The sequence below is a fragment of the Leguminivora glycinivorella genome, unplaced genomic scaffold (genome assembly GCF_023078275.1).
Source record: "Leguminivora glycinivorella isolate SPB_JAAS2020 unplaced genomic scaffold, LegGlyc_1.1 Scaffold8, whole genome shotgun sequence".
Classification (NCBI taxonomy): Eukaryota; Metazoa; Arthropoda; class Insecta; order Lepidoptera; family Tortricidae; genus Leguminivora; species Leguminivora glycinivorella.
The window spans coordinates 154,406-168,709 of NW_025952833.1; the positions used below are offsets into that span (position 1 = coordinate 154,406).

Below are 14,304 nucleotides of genomic sequence, written 5' to 3' on the forward strand. Positions count from 1 at the left end.
GAACATTAAGTAGAAAAGATAAATAGCGTAGTGACAATTTGAAGACGAAGCAAATATTGTTATAGAGAGATAGTGAATACAACTAATGCACTGCTTATCAGTTGTCAAAGATTTGTGGCTCATTTTCGGAATAATTGCCACGAGGTAGAGTTAGATGTATTTGGCGAGTTGTCTTCTTCGTTTTTGGAGTTTCGTTTTGGATACAGCTTTGTCAGGATTGAGTTCTGATGATGGGATCCATGAGGGATTGAGGGAAGTCCTCAAATCTTAAAGGCCTAACATTGTATTTTTCGTATTTTTATTTACAAAATCAAGAATTTTCAGTAAACAGTGATATTTTTAAGGAGTGGAACTACAAGATGGATAAAGCAGCACTCATCAATTTGTTCATAAACAAAACATAGTCCATGTTATGCGATTCGTCGACTTTGTTTTGGACTCGACCCCCCTTTAGTAATTGAGTAAATAAATAAATATTATAGAACATTCTTACACAGATTGACTGAGTCCCACGGTAAGCTCAAGAAGGCTTGTGTTGTGGGTACTCAGACAACGGTATACCCATACTAATATTATAAATGGGAAAGTGTGTGTGTCTGTTTGTTTGTCCGTCTTTCACGGCAAAACGGAGCGACGAATTGACGTGATTTTTTAAGTGGAGATAGTTGAAGGGATAGAGAGTGACATAGGGTACTTTTTGTCTCTTTCTAACGCGTGCGAAGCCGCGGGCAAAAGCTAGTATAATATACAAATACATAGAAAACATCCATGATTCAGGAACAAATATATGTGCTCATCACACAAATAAATGCCCTTACTGGGATTCGAACCCGGGACCGTGGCCACACCTCGGACACTGGCGATCAAATATATTGAAAGAGGCGCATTCCTAGCACACAGTCTAAGCTCGTGTAGGTGAACGTGTACTATGCTTGTATGAGTGAAATATGACACGTCGACTGTTCGCGATTTTGACAGGCGGTAACTGTGAGGTAACCGAGAGGGGGTGGGCGGCACTTTCAGCGGGGAGCGGGAGTGGCCATACTGTACGATAGTACCCATATAACCATAATCGGTCGCACACAGGTCTTCGGGTCTCAATGCTTAGTCGCAGTACGGTCGACGTTTAGTCGCGGCGACCCAAATGGGGACGATTGGTAACAGGCACAAATGGTCACAGAAGTGACAGAAGTGTGCACTACGCGTGCACACATTGTTACCGTTTGGCGACTACTTTCCCAAAATCATTCGTTCATTTCATTCTTTTCAAATGGCGACTGTCAGAGACGTCAAAGTAAAAAAGAAATAAAATCATTTGACATTAAAATGTAATGGCGTAAGAATTTGTTAAAGATAAATATTGTTTGCATTTGTAATATAATGTGGGCTAATTACCATGGCCAATTAAATTGCTCGAGTGATTTCATAAAATAAGTCTAAATTTATCAACACGCCATCAATTTACCTCAGTTTAACCAGTAATAATATTATTGACTACTCGGTGTTTGCGTGTTATGTATATTGATTGGTGAAGTTTTAGTGCTCCGGTGCATATACTATACTGAAATAATAAAAATAATGCCTAGAAAACCAATAAAGTTGTTAAAATATGGATTAAATCGGTAATATTCCATGTAAAAAACAGTATATATTTAATACATTAAGTAACTATAAAGTGCTTATCCATTTGTATTATTATTCTGCACTTTTCTTAACTTTCCCACATTTCTATAAAATGTCGAAGAGTGCTTAAATGGTCGTCGTCGTTTATTATTATTTAATTCGCTCATATTTAAATTATTCAAAGCAACCAGTCCACAACTTCACAAGACAGTTTGAGAAACCTTCGTATTTTAGATTGTCATTTGCGGATACAGTGATTTAGGAGCAGTTCGGTAATCAGACCTACACATGTGTGTACAAATTCTGTCAATGTCACTGTCAGAAACCGTTCTGACAGTGACAATGACAGCCACAAATTCGTCCACATGTTGTTACCGTTATGTGTGCAAACGTCGACTAATAAAGTGTCGTTAAAAGTCATTCTACAGTGACATTGACAGCCACAAATTCGTACACATTTTGTTACCGTAACGAGTGCACACGACGACTACATTTTGTTATTGTATCAATACGGTCGCATTGTTTGCACGACGTTACCACGCGTTATGTCACATTTGACAGTTAGTTACTGATTTGAAGATTTTGCGACTGAAATGGTTGTATGGGTACTCTTTATTATACTGTGCCGCGGCTTAGCAGGCAGGGTCACTACCCGCTAGGCCAGACCGGTCGTCGTCGAGTAGATATTATATTATAAACTGAAAAAAAATAATAATAATAAAATAATTTGATTTGTTCCCTACATAGATATTATATTCGTGGAATTCAAAGGTAGTTTAATTACAAGTAACTACATTTGAAAGACACATCATCGTCACGCAGTAGACGTCTATGGAACTTTCCATACAATAAAATTTAACGAATGCTTTAACGGTGACAGACGGTTTGATGCAACCGGCTCTAAGACTCCGATGGTTTGCAGATCTATAGTTTTGACGATACTATAGTTTTGACGACTGGTCTGGCTCAGTCGGTAGTGACCCTGCCTGCTAAGCCGCGGTCCTGGGTTCGAATCCCGGTAAGGGTATTTATTTGTGTGATGAGCACAGATATTTGTTCCTGAGTCATGGATGTTTTCTATGTATATAAGTATGTATTTATCTATCTAAGTATGTATATCGTCGCTTAGCACCCATAGTACAAGCTTTGCTTAGTTTGGGGCTAAGTTGATCTGTGTAAGGTGTCCCCTGTATTTATAAAAAAAAAATATTTATATAAAAAATAATTAAGTACATACATTCATTTCATGGAATTGGTCTGGTTTCCTCACGTTTTCCTTCGTTGAAAAAAATAAGTTCAAAAACTAAAACCCGACTTATATGTGCTCTAAAAAGTATGAAACAAGATAGAACTATTTTATGAAATTATCATTCATGAAATTCACAGCTGTTTATTCTTTTCAATACATAAATTCAATGTTATAATAAGTTTGTAAATTGTATAAATACTTGCAGAGATTCAGAAGATAGCCGTGGTCGTATGCCACTTATGTACTTATGGTTTATAATTGTGGCATACGACCACGGTTATCTTCGGAATCTCTGCAAGTATTTATACAATTTACAAACTTATTATAACATTGAATTTATGTATTGAAAAGAATAAGCAGCTGTGAATTTCATGAATGATAATTTCATAAAATAGTTCTATCTTGTTTCATACTTTTTAGAGCACATTTTATATAAGTCGGGTTTTAGTTTTTGAACTTATTTTTTATTTAACTTACTTTGGTCGTATATTTTAGAGACACTTTAAGTTAGAGCTAGGGCGCCGAAGGCGCCCGGCTTAGGACCGAGTGCGTCGGCCTACGCTCGGCACTTAAAGTTAAAGGGCGCCGAAGGCGCCCGGCTTAGGTCCAAGTGCGTCGGGCTTCGCCCGATACTTTAAGTTAGAGGGCGCCGAGGGCGCCCGGCTTAGCCCGCCCGACACTTTAAGTTAGAGGGCGCCTTCGGCGCCCGGCTTAGGACCGCGTGCGTCGGGCTTCGCCCGACACCTTAAGTTAGAGGGGGCGCCTTCGGCGCCCGGCTTAGGACCGCGTGCGTCGGGCTTCGCCCGACACTTTAAGTTTGAAGGGGCCCGGCTTAAGACCACGTGCGTCGGGCTTCGCTCGACACTTCAAGTTTGAGGGCGCCGAAGGGGCCCGGCTTAGGACTGCGTGCGTCTGGCTTCGCCCGACACTTAAAGTTAGTGGGCGCCGAAGGCGCCCGGCTTAGGACTTCGTGCGTCTGGCTTCGCCCGACACTTCAAGTTTGAGGGCGCCGAAGGGGCCCGGCTTAGGACTGCGTGCGTCTGGCTTCGCCCAACACTTAAAGTTAGAGGGCGCCGAAGGACACTTTGAGTTTGAGGGCGCCGAAGGCGCCCGGCTTAGGATCGCGTGCGTCGGGCTTCGCCCGACACTTTGAGTTTGAGGGCGCCAAAGGCGCCCGGTGTAGGACCGCGTGCGTAACTTCATTTTATTTTTTTGCTTCGTTACTTTATGACCTCTAGAGGGCGCCATGTTTCGTTTGCGGTGACGTCATATAGCCTATAACCAGCGGACGATTAAGACGATTCGAATGACATATCGTTTGTCAAATTCTAACGAGTACTTTAGAAGATATGAGGGAACAGATGAACATACATACATACATACATACCCACATACATACCGGTCAAAATCATAACCCTCCTTTTGCGTTGCCGTAGTCGGGTAATAACCCTCCTTTTGCGTTGCCGTAGTCGGGTAAAAAGTAAAAACATATTGTTTTTTATGAACTACGGAACCGTAATTAAAAGACAGTTTTTAAAACACTAGACTTTATTATTCTTCGTTTTCTTTTTAAGGAAGAGTAGCTGGATCTCGTCAGCCGGTAGTCCCGTAGTCTCGGGCAGGCAGTAGTGGCTGTAGAGAGCACCGAGGAAGCAGGTGGCTGAAAACCCGCAGAACACGATGCCGAGACTCAGCACCTGTTAAATATAGCAATATTTTAAAATTTACAAACATACATTCATACAATCACGCCTGTATTCCACAAAAGGGTGGCAGAGCACATGAAACTACTTAGGTTTTAGTGCCGTTCTTGGCAAACAAGGGATTGAAAGATAACGGATATTGTGACAATGCAGTGACAGCTTGCCAGCCTCTCACCTACGCCACAATTTAACCCATATCCCACAGTCGAATGTAGTATGTAGTTTTTTTGGCATACGATCTTTTACCACTGATTGTTGTCTCTTTCTTCGTCTCTTTCACTGTTCGATTGTACTCAAAGATAATTTACAACAGCCACAACAATGTTTTCTTAGATTGCGTTGTTTTATTTATCACAATTGTTTCTGCAGCCACCTCCTGTCGTCTTCATCAAGTAAACTCGACCATTTTATTGTATTATTATCCGACAATGACGTCGTTAATAAGTCGTATAAACATTCGAAAACCAGAAAGCTTCTCTTCTTCCAAAATTTTCAGAAAACGGGAATAGCTTCGAATAGTATTAATGTAAAATACCCTATAATGGACGGTGATGCCATTATGAAAAATAAACACAAATCCTTAAAAATAAGTGTCTAAAATTTGTTTACAAAAACTGACTGCATTGTACCATAAACAAGAGTCATAGAGCTGTTTAATTTTGAAATTTCATTTAATTCTGTTATTTCTGAAAGATTTGGCGGTCAGATAAAAGTCATCAGTTTACTGAAAAAAATATCAGGACGAATTCTTAGTAATTCTGCTAAGAGAATTGAGTTCATGTATAAAATAATAAAAAAATAATACTCGGTGTAAACTTGAATGAGTTTTACCAAAGAGAATATAGTCTTCTAGAGCGCTACGGTCTAAGTCAATTGTGTAACGGACTACGTGAATTGCTTGGCTGTCGCTAGATGACTCTAGCAGTTCTTTTTCATGGAGTTACGTCCTTTTGCCTCAAATCATTTTGAGTTTCTGCTGCTTTGACAGTTTCGGAATTCACAAGCATTCATTAAGTTGCGATAGCTTTATAGCCAACTAATTATTGTTAAAATGTCACATCAGATGGCGCTGGACTTGGGTTGTCGACAGATTTCATAGATTAAATAAGTTTTGTTCAATTTGACACAGTGACAATAATTGTCATTCTGGTTTTCAACTTGACATAAATTGTAAAAATGCCGTGTACATGTGCATACGTGAACTGCAAAAATCTATCCGGAGAAATTTTAGTGTTCCGATTCCCGGTTAACGAAGAAGATAGGTTAGCGTTATGGGTGGAAAATTCAGGTACCTACAGCTTCATAAAAAAAAGATTAAGTTGGTAAGCAAATACTTAAATGGTTGAGCATGAAACCCGAAACACTTCCTGTCTCGAGTCATTAGACGTGATACATTAGGGGCAGGTACCGGTGTTATTTTTAACATTTTATCAAGCGAGCGAGTGCTGAAGAACCATGTTTTTAAATTTGAATCACACGGCTAGGACGCCCAGCACTTCGATGTTTTAAGTTGAACTATAATATTAAATTAACATCTGAGGAAAGTTATATCCAGCAATAAGTTACGTTTCTTCTAATTCAAATAATTATAGTACACTTAATTCTGGAAATTTCATAATTTCAAACGGGTACAATGTTTAGTTTCAGTGTTTGTGTAGGTACACAAATGATTACGTGAATATCTAATAAGAAACTATTCCATAATTCAATAACTCAGTTTTTAGGGTTCCGTACCTCATAAAGGAAAAACGGAACCCTTATAGGATCACTCGTGCGTCTGTCTGTCCGTCTGTAACAGCTAATTTTCTCCAAAACTACTCAACCGATCAACTTGAAATTTTGGCACAGGTATGTTAACCTGTGAGCCAAAGATGGACATGTAATTTAAAATTGAAAATTAAAAACTGAAGTTTTTTGAAGTATACGTAGGTACCTATTGTGTTACATATCAAATGAAAGAGCGTGAGCGAGATACTAAGTTTCAAAAATATGTTTTTAAATAATTTTTTAACCATTCGAGTCCCAGCGACATCATATGATGTCAGTAAAATATAAGTAAATAAAATAGGTACATATAGATGCTTGGGACTCGAAGCGGGAAGCCCTTCTTGTAGTGTACGGAACCCTTGCAACGCGAGTACAACTCGCACTTGGCCGTTTTTAGGGTTCCGTAGTCAACTAGGAACCCTTATAGTTTCGCCATGTCTGTCTGTCCGTCTGTCCGTCCGTCCGTCCGTCCGTCCGTCCGTCCGTCCGTCCGTCCGTCCGTCCGTCCGTCCGTCCGTCTGTCCATCCGTCCGTCCGCGGATAATCTCAGTAACCATTAGCACTAGAAAGCAGAAATTTGGTACTAATATGTATATCAATCACGCCAACAAAGTACAAAAATAAAAAATGGAAAAAAATGTTTTATTAGGGTACCCCCCCCCCCCTACACGTAAAGTGGGGCCTGTTATTTTTTTTCATTCCAACCCCAACGTGTGATACTCGTATATCGTTGGATAGGTATTTAAAAATTAATAAGAGTTTACTAAGATCGTTTTTTAAAAATATTAATATTTTCGGAAATAATCGTTCCTAAAGGAAAAAAAAGTGCGTCCCCCCCCCCCCTCTAACTTTTGAACCATAAGTTAAAAAAATATGAAAAAAATCACTAAAGTAGAACATTATAAAGACTTTCTAGGAAAATTGTTTTGAACTTGATAGGTTCATTAGTTTTTGAGAAAAATACGGAAAACTACGGAACCCTACACTGAGCGTGGCCCGACACGCTCTTGGCCGGTTTTTTTTAACATCTTAGGCACATTTAGACAAGATTCATTTATTTCATAATACAATTTTTTTTATACTACGTCGGTGGCAAACAAGCGTACGGTCCGCCTGATGGAAAGCGGTCATCATAACCTATGGACGCCTGCAACTCAAGTACATTCTTGTCACATGCGCGTAGTTACTTTGGTATTTTTATAAGAACAGCATGCACTTACGTCCAGAATAGTGACATTTGGTGCAGTGGAACTGCTGATGATGGTTAGAACCGAACTCCTCAAATCTAAACGGCACGCTTGTAGTTACTTTGGTATTTTTATAAGAACAGCATGCACTTTCGTCCAGAACAGTGACATTTGGTGCAGTGGAACTGCTGATGATGGTTTGAACCGAACTCAAATCTGAACGGCACACTTATAGTGACTTTGGTATTTTTATAAAAATAGCATGCACTTTCGTCCAGAACAGTGACATTTGGTGCAATGGGACTGCTGATGATGGTCAGAATCGAACTCCTCAAATCTGAACGGCACGCTTATAGTGACTTTGGTATTTTTGTAAGAAAATCATGCACTTACGTCCAGAACAGTGACATTTAGCACGCATAACGAAGACATTTAACTGTCCGTCGGCGGAAATAATTCGTGTATAGGCGAATTTTGGCATAGTTGTAGGGAATGGTGTTCTAATCCACATACTCAAAGTACTGATGGGTAGGGTAAGAGCTAACGGGTGGAGGGGGGTGTAAAGGTCCCTTTTTTTAGTTTTTCGCGAATAACTCTTAAACTGTGGCACATAGCAAAAAATGTTCTGAAACACAAGTAATCTTTATAAAATTCTCTACAATAAAGTCTTATACACTTTTTATCTGGGACCAATTGTTCATGAGATATGGAAGGGAAAAGATGGACAATAAAGGAATAAACTCATTTGTTTATGAACAATACGTTTATTCTTATAGAAACGCGGTAGCGTGTCAAGCCAGGTTCAAGTAACAAAAGTAGCAAGCAGCACCGTGTGTAATATTACACGAACCGTTTGGGGCCACATTTGACCCCCTTCTAACTCAAAAACTATTTCACATAAACGTGTTATAATGCAACGTAAAAAGAAACCAACGCGCGTAGTAAAAGTATGAGCTATAAGCGCTCCTCAATAAGCCCGGTACTAGCAGCCCGCCTTAGTGCGTTTTCACATTATCCGATCCGATATCGGATGTCGGAAGGATTTCAAAGGCAAAAATCCAAGACGGCGCCTTAAATGTACGGGATATCGGTCCTACTTCCGATATCGGATCGGATAATGTGAAAACGCACTTATCCCGCGCGCGCGCGCTGCCCTTTATAAGCCACCGCGCGGCCAGCGCTCGCTCATCCCAGTCGTCCTCAAAACGTCGACGTAAGACCGCCCCACAAGGATGGGGCGCGACCAGATACAGCCCTCACAGCGCCCAGCGCGGAAGGGGCTACTCACACCCCAGCAGGGGTGTTGAACGACATTACAGCAGCGCTCGCTCAGTTTGTCTCGCGCAGCGATCCGATCACATTGTAGCTGACTTGACGAGCAAAGCATCACGACCGCCCAGTATTGCTTTGATGGGATAAATTCATAAATAAAATTCCTAACTATCTTCGGTCTCTACTTCGATGGGAGCTCCGTTATTGCATACTCCCGAGCGTACACCACAGACACTGGAGCAGGCAATTCCTGCTTTTCGGCAGCCGCATCGCACCCCACACCCAGTCTTGCATCGGCAAAATATAGTTTTGAGAATGGAGTCAGGTGCCACTGGGTCGTTGGTTGTCACTGGCTTTAATATGTCATCGCCTCTTCTAGTTCATCCCCATTCAGTAGGTGGTAAATAAATTGTACGTTAAATACAAAAATATTTGTACGCCTTTTTTTTCGGATTCAATAAGTAAAATTTTCCTAAGAGGTAAGTTTAGCACGTGCATTCAATATTCAAGCAGGCGCACAAATATTTTGTATTTAACGTACAATTTATTTACCACCTACTGAATGGGGATGAACTAGAAGAGGCGATGGCATATTAAAGCCAGTGACAACCAACGACCCAGTGGCACCTGACTCCATTCTCAAAACTATATTTTGCCGATGCAAGACTGGGTGTGGGGTGCGATGCGGCTGCCGAAAAGCAGGAATTGCCTGCTCCAGTGTCTGTGGTGTATGCTCGGGAGCATGCACTAACGGAGCTCCCATCGAAGTAGAGACGGAAGATAGTTAGGAATTTTATTTATGAATTTATCCCATCAAAGCAATACCGGGCGGTTGTAATGCTTTGCTCGTCAAGTCAGCTACAATGTGATCGGATCGCTGCGCGAGACAAACTGAGCGAGCGCTGCTGTAATGTCGTTCAACACCCCTGCTGGGGTGTGAGTAGCCCCTTCCGCGCTGGGCGCTGTGAGGGCTGTATCTGGTCGCGCCCCATCCTTGTGGGGCGGTCTTACGTCGACGTTTTGAGGACGACTGGGATGAGCGAGCGCCGGCCGCGCGGTGGCTTATAAAGGGCTGCGCGCGCGCGCGGGGTAAGTGCGTTTTCACATTATCCGATCCGATATCGGAAGTAGGACCGATATCCCGTACATTTAAGGCGCCGTCTTGGATTTTTGCCTTTGAAATCCTTCCGACATCCGATATAGGATCGGATAATGTGAAAACGCACTAAGGCGGGCTGCTAGTACCGGGCTTATTGAGGAGCGCTTATAGCTCATACTTTTACTACGCGCGTTGGTTTCTTTTTACGTTGCATTATAACACGTTTATGTGATATAGTTTTTGAATTAGAAGGGGGTCAAATGTGGCCCCAAACGGTTTGTGTAATATTACACACGGTGCTGCTTGCTACTTTTGTTACTTGAACCTGGCTTGACACGCTACCGCGTCTCTATAAGAATAAACGTATTGTTCATAAACAAATGAGTTTATTCCTTTATTGTCCATCTTTTCCCTTCCATATCTCATGAACGATTAGTCCCAGATAAAAAGTGTATAAGACTTTTTTGTAGAGAATTTTATGAAGATTACTTGTGTTTCAGAACATTTTTTGCTATGTGCCACAGTTTAAGAGTTATTCGCGAAAAACTAAAAAAAGGGACCTTTACACCCCCCTCCACCCGTTAGCTCCTCCCCTACCCATCAGTACTTTGAGTATGTGGATTAGAACACCATTCCCTACAACTATGCCAAAATTCGCCTATACACGAATTATTTCCCGCGAGATAGGCTTCATTGAGTGTGCTAATTTGGTGCAGTGGAACAGGATGATGGTCACAACCGAACTCCTCAAATCTAAACGGCACGCTTGTAGTTACTTTGGTATTTTTATAAGAACAGCATGCACTTACGTCCAGAATAGTGACATTTGGTGCAGTGGAACTGCTGATGATGGTCAGAACCGAACTCCTCAAATTTAAACGGCACGCTTGTAGTTACTTTGGTATTTTTATAAGAACAGCATGCACTTACGTCCAGAATAGTGACATTTGGTGCAGTGGAACTGCTGATGATGGTTAGAACCGAACTCCTCAAATCTAAATGGCACGCTTGTAGTTACTTTGGTATTTTTATAAGAACAGCATGCACTTTCGTCCAGAACAGTGACATTTGGTGCAGTGGAACTGCTGATGATGGTTTGAACCGAACTCAAATCTGAACGGCACACTTATAGTGACTTGGTATTTTTATAAGAATAGCATGCACTTTCGTCCAGAACAGTGACATTTGGTGCAATGGGACTGTTGATGATGGTCAGAATCGAACTCCTGAAATCTGAACGGCACGCTTATAGTGACTTTGGTATTTTTATAGGAACAGCATGCACTTACGTCCAGAACAGTGACATTTGGTGCAGTGGAACTGCTGATGATGGTTACAACCGAACTCCTCAAATCTGAACGGCACGGTTGTAGTTACTTTGGTATTTTTATAAGAACAGCATGCACTTACGTCCAGAATAGTGACATTTGGTGCAGTGGAACTGCTGATGATGGTCAGAACCGAACTCCTCAAATCTAAACGGCACGCTTGTAGTTACTTTGGTATTTTTATAAGAACAGCATGCACTTACGTCTAGAACAGTGATATTTGGTGCAGTGGATTTTCTGATCATGGTCAGAACCAAACTCCTCAAATCTGAATGGCACACTTATCAATCAATCAATCAAAATATTCTTTATTCAAATAGGCTTACAATAAGCACTTTTAAATTGTCAACAGTGTACAATATTCATCTTATTCTAAATATCAGAGCAATTTATTGGTGCAATAAACAATATTGTTTTAAAACTACATTGATTTAATAAAATGATATCAATCTAAATTGTATAAAAAAATACTAGTATAAAAACTTCTAGAATAAATTCTAAATGTCAAAAAAATTGTGTAAAAATACATTGAATTATCAATATCATCATTAATAAGCTATATAATTAATGGTTTTCAGCAATACTTGTATCCCACAGTGTTTCATCTAGGGATGTTACGGAGCTTCGGCTTCGGTTCCGATATACCGAAACTTTCGGTTGATTTCACACCTTCGGCTTCGGCTTCGGTTCCGATTGATTTCAAGCGAAAGTCATACCGAAACCGAAACTTAATGGCCGCAGTACGCGGCGCGTGCCTGGCTATGAAAACAGGTTTGGACTTGTATGTATGTATTACATACCTGTAGGCCTAGCACATGATGGCCGCGGGAGTATGTCGCCGCGAGATAGACTACCCGTCCTTATGTCATTAATACAGTTAGAAGAAGACGTGGCATCTATCTCGCGGCGACATACTCCCGCGGCCATCATGTGCTAGGCCTACTGTGCTATAACATTTTCAATCGTACAATAAGGTGTTCATTTTTATTTCCCATGCCAGTTTGATAATGTCGAGACTATACCTACACACCTAGGTAGGTACTGATTTGTATGAAGGTACTTTTTTAATTAACAATAAAAAATACGAAATAATAATACCACTGAGTGAGTTCTTGGGTGAGTTCAAGTCTCACCCAAGGCAGACATTTTCCACTTTTAAATTTATTCTAAGCCTAGTGGCATCGATTGCAGACGTTTCTGCTAATCAGAAGTTAAAATAATACCACTGTTTTATTTTATTACTTGACGCAGGCGAAGGGAGAAAAATTAGGTACGAATTTCTCTCCCTCCGCGGCTTTTTTTTTTTTTTTTTTTTGAAAAAAACAACTTAAACTAATTTTGTACATGAATTAACTTGCCAAACTGTTACGTTTAATGGCAAGATGCGCTCATTTTTTAAACAATCTTAAATTGTATATCTTAACCTATTTACATCATTACATACATACTATAGGAACTTACGCGTAGGCTAAATCAATTAAATAATGATAAGGTAGGTACTCACTCCTCGATAACATGCGTGCGGCGTTCTCGTCGGCTGTTATGTTTACGTTACTAATAGCTTGCACCTGTTGACCTTGGCTTGTTATCGAGGAGAGAAGACCTCAGTTTCGACTTAAGCATTGTTTTAGACAATTTAGGCGTTTGTCTCAATATACTAATTTTATTAAAAGTGCTAGGTACTACGTATTGGGACATTCTCTCTCCATAATAATTATTTACCTTCGGCTGTATTAATCGTTTTTCTCTGACGCTTTTTGTATTATACTTATTTGTTACCGTTAGTTTATACATACATAACATACATCTCCGGTTCCGGTTTCGGCTTCGGTTTCGGTTTCGGTTCCGATTTCGGTTCCGTTAATGCAAATTTAAAATCTCCGGTTCCGGCTTCGGCTCCGATAAAACCACCTCCGTAACATCCCTAGTTTCATCATTCATGTAGTCTTGTGTGCTATAGTAGGCTTTAGAGATCAGTATACGCTTTACATAATGTTTAAATCGATTAAAAGACAGTTCAGTGATGGCATTAGGAAGTTTGTTATAAAATCTTACACAATTACCCATGAATGATTTTTTAATTTTATGGAGCCGAGTGAAGGGCACTGCAAGCTTATGCTTATTTCTAGTGTTTATATTATGTACATCACAGTTTTTCTTAAATTTACAAATGTTTTTATGTACATACATAATATTCTCATAAATATATTGACAATGCACTGTCATTATATTAATGTCCTTAAACTTATCTCTAAGTGAGTCTCTATGGTTCATTTTGTATATTGCTCGAATAGCCCTCTTCTGCAGAACAAATATGGTATTTATCTCTGAAGCACTGCCCCATAGTAAAATACCATATGACATAATGCTGTGAAAGTAACTAAAATAAACTAATCGAGCTGTTTCCACGTCTGTTAACTGACGGATCTTGCTCACTGCAAATGCTGCAGAGCTCAGTCTATTCGAGAGGGTAGCAATATGGGGACCCCACTGAAGTGTGTGATACTATACAGCACGACCACGGATGATTTTATTAATTCTGATGCGGTACAAATTCACGAAAAAAAATGTACTTTTTTGTACTGACGTTTAAAAAAAATGTACCCTTATGATTTTGGAGTTTTGACATAGGGCCCGTGGTCGTGCTAGGTAGGTACTCCCTGGCACGACCACACTATATTTAATGAGATTTTAAATTTCTGTTGCAGTACAAATTCACGAAAAAAAATGTACTTTTCTGTACTTACCTTTTTATAAAAAGTACCCTCATGGTTTCGGAGTTTCGACATGGGTTGTGGTCGTGCTAGATAGGTACTCCCTGGCACGACCGCACTAAGTTTTTGAAGTAATTTACATAGTACAATTTCAAAACACTTGTTTAGTATTCATTTGACCATCAAATTAAACATAAATATAGTGTGGTCGTGCCAGGAAGTACCACCTATCTAGCACGACCACACCCCATGTCAAAACTCCGAAACCATGAGGGTATTTTTTTTTAAAAGGTAAGTACAAAAAAGTACATTTTTTTTCGTGAATTTGTACTGCAACAGAAATTTAAAATCTCATTAAATAT

At 40.1% G+C, this 14,304-nt stretch overlaps 1 protein-coding gene across 1 annotated transcript in view; it reads right to left on the bottom strand.

Moving 5' to 3' along the window:
* Positions 1-4,413: 4,413 nt before the first annotated feature.
* The window catches only part of LOC125242115 (facilitated trehalose transporter Tret1-like), a 71,485-nt gene continuing 61,594 nt past the window's right edge, over positions 4,414-14,304 (bottom strand). The window contains exon 11 of the mRNA XM_048150820.1: positions 4,414-4,569. Coding sequence (XP_048006777.1) covers positions 4,414-4,569 — 156 coding nt within the window. The remainder of the gene's footprint in view (positions 4,570-14,304) is intronic.